At 49.6% G+C, this 6,186-nt stretch overlaps 1 protein-coding gene and 1 long non-coding RNA gene across 2 annotated transcripts; one reads left to right on the forward strand and one right to left on the reverse strand.

Moving 5' to 3' along the window:
• Positions 1 to 472: 472 nt before the first annotated feature.
• On the reverse strand, positions 473 to 5,129 carry LOC116534388. Its single transcript, XR_004261691.1, has 2 exons — positions 4,143 to 5,129; positions 473 to 876 (listed from the first exon to the last, which is right to left on the reverse strand). It is a non-coding gene; the product is annotated as an uncharacterized LOC116534388 (long non-coding RNA).
• On the forward strand, positions 2,405 to 5,171 carry NEUROG2 (neurogenin 2). The gene has a single exon (XM_032254723.1). It carries the CDS (start codon positions 3,211 to 3,213, stop codon positions 4,027 to 4,029), a length of 819 nt encoding a protein of 272 aa, XP_032110614.1. The 5' UTR covers positions 2,405 to 3,210; the 3' UTR covers positions 4,030 to 5,171.
• The last annotated feature ends 1,015 nt before the right edge of the window (positions 5,172 to 6,186 follow it).

Below are 6,186 nucleotides of genomic sequence, written 5' to 3' on the forward strand. Positions count from 1 at the left end.
CCCAAGTATATTTTATTATTAAATCAACCCAGCACTTCCTAGCTAAACCAAAAGTTTAAAGCAACCTGTATCTCCACTGATACTAAAACAAATCTTTGTTTTCATTACATTAATCTATTTTGGCTTGTATTTCTTTGCAGACAACTCCTGTGAAGAGATATAGACATCTAAAGACTGAAAAACCAAGGTTCCTCCTATCATTCCAGGATTTATTTTTAAGTCTTTGATCATTTCCTCACAACCTAGTTTTCTTGTCCTTTTATTTTATTCAAATTTACAAACAAACAAAAATTATTTGTCTGCTCCCACATGTTCCTTTAGTCCCCACTGGGCTGGACAAGTCCGCACCCTTGGTGCGTTTTCTTTTATGGGGACTATGAGAAGAGTATTTGCCGTTTGGTATCAGTGATAATTGCCTATAAATTAATGCTCATGTGTACAGCAACAAAGGTAAGCACTTCTAGCATAATTGTTGCTTGGTCAAACTTTTTATGAAGTTCTGATTCTGCAGGTTCATGATACAATGACAGAAACCCAAAAATGTGTGAGACAGGTGCTGTGGGCTATGAACACTGAAAGTGTCTCCCTTTTTGCTTTCTTTTTATTTCTGCACTTCTAACAAATGAAATAAAGCTGTTCTAAAAGAATTGAGGAGGAAACTGGCAGATGATGTTTTTATATTTTGGGAATGGAATTTACTTTAAAAAGGGAGAACATGAAAACACAAAGAGCAAAGTGGAAATCATGATAGTTTTCAAATAATTACAAGACAGAGGGAAGTCTGTAGGTTGAACTGCAATGGGCAATGCTCCTTTTCATAGGATTATAATTTTCATTTTCTTTGCTTTGTGCCTTCCAATCCGTCTTGTTACCTTCCTGAAGAAAACATTAAACAAATTAAGCTATGCCAAAATGCTAACAGCCACTTTAACCACCCCTTCTCTGAAATACAGCTTGTTTCCAAGTCCTACAAACCGAAGGAGACAGAGACCAGAAGATGGTATTCTCTTTCTCTTCTCCTCTTCCACTCCTAACACTCCAACTGTGCATTGCCTAAAGTTAATTTGCAAAAGGGATCTCAAGGGAAGCCACTCCAGTCTACTGAAGTCCGGATCCATCCCCAAGTCGACAAGAGGGTGGGCAAGAACGTGGGGAAAGTGGGGAGGGCTGACGAGCAATTCAGAACAAATTTCCTCCGAGGTCTGGTCGCCCTTCAGCTCTTTTTTCTCATTGAAAAGGAGGAGAATTGGGAAGATGGGCCCCTTGTCTCTACAACGCCCCCCAGAGCGGAGCAGAGGTCACAGAAATGTCAGCGCAGCGCATTTGCTCGCAGGAGCAGCAGCTCCGCGGCTCCTCCCGCTCTGTTCGCTGCCACCCACGCAGGAAGCCTCCTTGCTGTGCCTCCAGGCTATAAACTGGGTTAACCCCGAAAAACCTGTATCAGGGCCCACAGCCTCAGTTTACTGTATGTAAAATGATGGGGTTCCTTTCAGTTCTAACATGTGAGTGCTTTTATTCTCACATCCTCCAAAAGGTCATCAACTGCTCTCCCATCTGACCTCCCCTCCCAGGAGACGCCTCTTTGAATCCTCAGTGTCCTCTCCTTTCACTCTCCCACGCCAGTTTCGACAGACCCCAAACATACTTATCCACGATGTGTCCACAGCTCCCCATCCATGCTTTTCTCCTCCCCTGACCAAATGAATCCGTTTTAAAATAGCTTACTATTTGATACAGCTCCTAAGAGGCTTTGCCAAAAGACGACCGGCAGCACCACAGGGCTAACTGTTTTCCCCGGGATTCTGACCCCCATTAACTAATTCCTAGCTCCCATCACCCGGGAGCTAGGAGGCCCGGCACCGCCGGGTGCGGTGCGTGCGCGCCCGCTGGGCGGGGGGAGCCTCGGCGGCAGAGAGGACGAAGGCGGGGGCGGTAGCACGGGTCCCCCATCCGCCCCCAGCGCTCGGGCCCCTAATGAGCTGCTGAAAGGGAGCGGGCTCCTGTGCGCGTGGCTCGCAGGCCTCCCGGAGTCCGGGGCGCCCTGATTGGCCAGCTGCGCCTCGCGACCTCCATTCATTAATAAATTAGCGGCACGCTCCAGCCGAGCGCGAGCCACCAATCACAATGGACAGCGGCGGCGACAACAGCCGCTGCTTGAGCCGCTGCGGCCGCCCCGGCTTCGCCAGCTTCGGCCGCAGCCTGGAGCTCCAACAGGAGCTTTAGAACCATTTTATGCTGATTAGATAAAGGGGGAAAAGAGAGGCGGGGGTGGTGGGAGGAGGAGGATGGATGGCAGGGCCAAGGGAGGGGGAAAGGCGGTGAAGAAAGAGAAAGAAATGAATGATGATAATGCAGTGAAAAGAATAAGCTAGGGGAGGGAAAGCGGGGGAGAAGGGGGGCAGGAGGAGGAGGCGGTAGCGGGGGAGGGGGGGCCGGGGCAGATCTGATTGTTTTCTTGGTGGTATATAAGGGGTTTTAAGGAGAGTCGTGTGCCAGACACGCAGCCACTGAACCACAAGCAGCTTCGCTTTAACTGGAGTGCCTGGGAGTCGCGTGCCAGGAGCCGCACGGCCAGGGACTGACTGACAGACAGACACGCACCACCACCACAACACACGAGACCCGGGCGGGCCGCCGCCGCCGCCGCCGGGGCTCTTGGCAAACTCTCCGGTCGCCGAGGTCCCCTGCGGAGCTGCGCCACGGTAGCGCCCGCCTTGCAGCTTTCGCGCCCGGCGAAGGACGTGGCGCTGCGCTCGCGGCTGCGCGGAGATTCCGGGCACAAGCCAAAGTCACAGCAACGCCGAGGCACAGTTAGAGTCAACTAAGTAAGTATTCGAGCCACGCTTCCAACTTCGCAGGTGGTTTCCCGCGCCTGATCAGTCCAACCACGCCCGCACGCCCTCTGCTCCGAGCAGAATGTTTTTCCCCGAGATCGCGGTGTCCCTTCTCGAGGAGGGAACGCAGCAGTCAGGACCGCCCGCAGAGGGCAGGACCCGGCTGACTGGCGGCAGGGTCACAAGGAGCGCAAGCGGAGCTCCTGACCTTGGCTAGCAGTGCCTGGGTTTCTTCCCCGCCTTCCACCTCCGCGCCACTCCTAGCCGGTCTTCTCGGGTGCGCGCCGCAGCACGCCCCGCCAACCAGAAGATCGCGCCTCTGTTTTCTTCCTTACACCTCACTGCCTTTTCCTCCTTCCCCTCTCTCTTCGGTAGGATGTTCGTCAAATCCGAGACACTGGAGTTGAAGGAGGAAGAGGACGTGTTGGTGCTGCTCGGCTCGGCATCCCCCACCTCGGCGGCTCTGACCCCGCTGTCCTCCAGCGCCGACGAAGAAGAGGAGGAAGAGCTGGGCGCATCCGGCGGGGCGCGTCCGCAGCGCGGGGCTGAGGCCGGCCAGGGGGAGCGGGGCGGCCTGGCGGCGGCTGCCGAGGCCTGCCGACCCTCAAGGCTGCTGGGTCTCGTGCACGAGTGCAAACGGCGCCCCTCCCGGGCGCGGGCAGTCTCTAGGGGCGCCAAGACCGCCGAGACAGTGCAGCGCATCAAGAAGACCCGGAGACTGAAGGCCAATAACCGCGAGCGAAACCGCATGCACAACCTCAACGCGGCTCTGGACGCGCTGCGCGAGGTGCTCCCCACGTTCCCCGAGGACGCCAAGCTCACCAAGATCGAGACCCTGCGCTTTGCCCACAACTACATCTGGGCGCTCACCGAGACACTGCGCCTGGCGGATCACTGCGGGGGCGGCGGCGGGGGCCTGCCGGGGGCGCTCTTTTCCGAGGCGGTGTTGCTGAGCCCGGGAGGCGCCAGCGCCGCCCTAAGCAGCAGTGGAGACAGCCCCTCGCCCGCCTCCACGTGGAGTTGCACCAACAGCCCCGCGCCGTCCTCCTCCGCGTCCTCCAACTCCACCTCCCCCTACAGCTGCACTTTATCGCCTGCCAGCCCCGCCGGGTCAGACATGGACTATTGGCAGCCCCCACCTCCCGACAAGCACCGCTATGCACCTCACCTTCCCATAGCCAGGGATTGTATCTAGAGCTGCCATCTCTGCTAACCACGCCAGGCCTTAGTGGGTCCCCTTTCCTGTCCCCAGCCGAGCCCTCCTCCCTTCCCCTGCCCCGCCTTTCCAAGCCCTGGAAACCATCTCACTTCGAAGGGCAGGTGTAGCCGTTCTGATTCCTTGCTTGTTTCTTGCATTTCCTGGCTTTGGGTCTCATTCATTCAGATGGGCTCTGATTTATTGAAGGTGTGACGGAGCTTATTGTCAAAGTGAAGGGTGCCGTTTTGGAGGCGCTTCTTGAGACGAAAAAGACGCTGGGAAGAGATGATGGTGGCATATCGAAAGAGTTTGCAGAGCGGACTGACGCTCCTCCCCTTTCTCTGTAACGCCGGAGGACTTGGAGCAGTTCGTGTGAATCTCGCGGGGGGAATGCAACTGGTTCCTGTGATCTCTTCACCTTTGCTTCTACATAGAGATGTTAATGTCGAGTAGAAAGAAATGTATCTTAGCATCTGAATGATTTTACTGGTAATAATATTATCCACAGATTTGCAATGGCTGGCATCTGCTTTATTCCCATTGCTGTCTGCAGGCTGTGGGAATTTCACCTGTCAAACCAAACTTTCCCTCTCTGATGTGCACTTTGTTCTGTTTCCCAGATTCGTCACAATGCCTATTGTCCTGTCCTTCTCTTTCCTCTTTCTTCCCCATTTTGCCATCTGTCTCTTATGATTTATAAGGGGAAAAAAACTTGTTTTGTTAGAGGGGCAGGTTAGAAGTCATTGTATAATTTGTAGGCTTTGTAATGATTGAATGCAAGCGTGGAAATTTAGGCTGAACTCTCTATCAAAAGGAAAAATGTGGAGGAAAAGGGAAAAATCAGGAGGGAGGATTGCTTCATGCATTATTTATCTCGACCTTTTAGGGGAGAAGGAACTCCCCCATTCTTTAGAGAGATTAAAAATAAATCAACAGTCTGAAAACCTAAGCAGACACGGAGCATTATCGGGATCAGCCACACACGTGTTCCCTTCTATTTATTATAAATAAAATTTTCATGGGAAAATATGTATTTTTTTGTATATTCTACAGAGTTTATTCTAGTATGTTTTACGTCTTGAAGAACAAGAAAGTTGTTCTTGTGATTAAACTATAAATAAAGTATCTAATTTTCATAAGTTTGTGTGTTGCATTTTAACTTTTTCTTGCTTATGTGATTTTTAGATGCTGAATGAGTTGTGTGTGTGTTTGTGTTTTTTGTTTTTTGTTTTTTTTTTAAGTTCTCCTCATGTCAATTTGAATATGGCACTTGTATTTTTTGGCACTGTTTTGTGTAGAATTTCACTAAAATCACAAAAAGCAGAATTATATTTGAGCCACTAGTATTGAAATAAGACTGTAACTCTCAATACAAACACACAATTTATTTTTAAGGAATAAATTTCTGAGCAAACAAAATGAGCAAAAAAGTGGAGAAGAATTTAAATGATAATTCAGTCATGATAAGCTCCAAAGTTTAGAAAACCTTGATTCGAAAAAAAGTGAAGTTGACATTTCTTGGTGGAGTGTGCAGAAATTTGTTTCGTATACAATTTGTTTGGCTTTAACTCTCATCTGTAAACTGAAGGCACTAGCCGTGACTCCCAAGGGTGCCCCCTTTCCAGCTCTAACATCTGTGATGTAACAGTACTTATAAATTCATTATTAGAAGCAGATTTCCTATTTGCCATTTTAACAAGCTAGTTGCTTTTAAAAGCAGACTCCCAGAATAATGCAGATATTTACAGTGAGCTGGAATTGAAAACATATGAAAAAAAAATAGCTCTGCTTTCCAATATTTGTTAAAGTAATTACATAGTAAAAACTTCTTCAAAGAGAAAGCAAAAATGGTTTAACTTACACCCCAATCTCCAAAGCAGCAATGAATGACCTTTGATTGGCCTTGGGTCAAAAATGACCAAATGAAGGTTGATCACATTCTAGATTTAATCCCCTTGGGAGAGAGTTTCTATGACAACACAAGCTGAAAAAGATCACATTAAACCTTGGTTGTTCACAGCGCCCCTTTCCCCATGAATGTCTTACCTGCATCTGTTTGGGCTATATACTCCACTCTCCCACACAATGAAATAATAATTTCTCCTGAGATGTCTATCTGAAACTACTCCTCTCTAATAACTTCATTTTAATCAA

The sequence above is a fragment of the Sapajus apella genome, unplaced genomic scaffold (assembly GCF_009761245.1).
Source record: "Sapajus apella isolate SASKATOON/1434 unplaced genomic scaffold, GSC_monkey_1.0 scaffold87, whole genome shotgun sequence".
Lineage (NCBI taxonomy): Eukaryota > Metazoa > Chordata > Mammalia > Primates > Cebidae > Sapajus > Sapajus apella.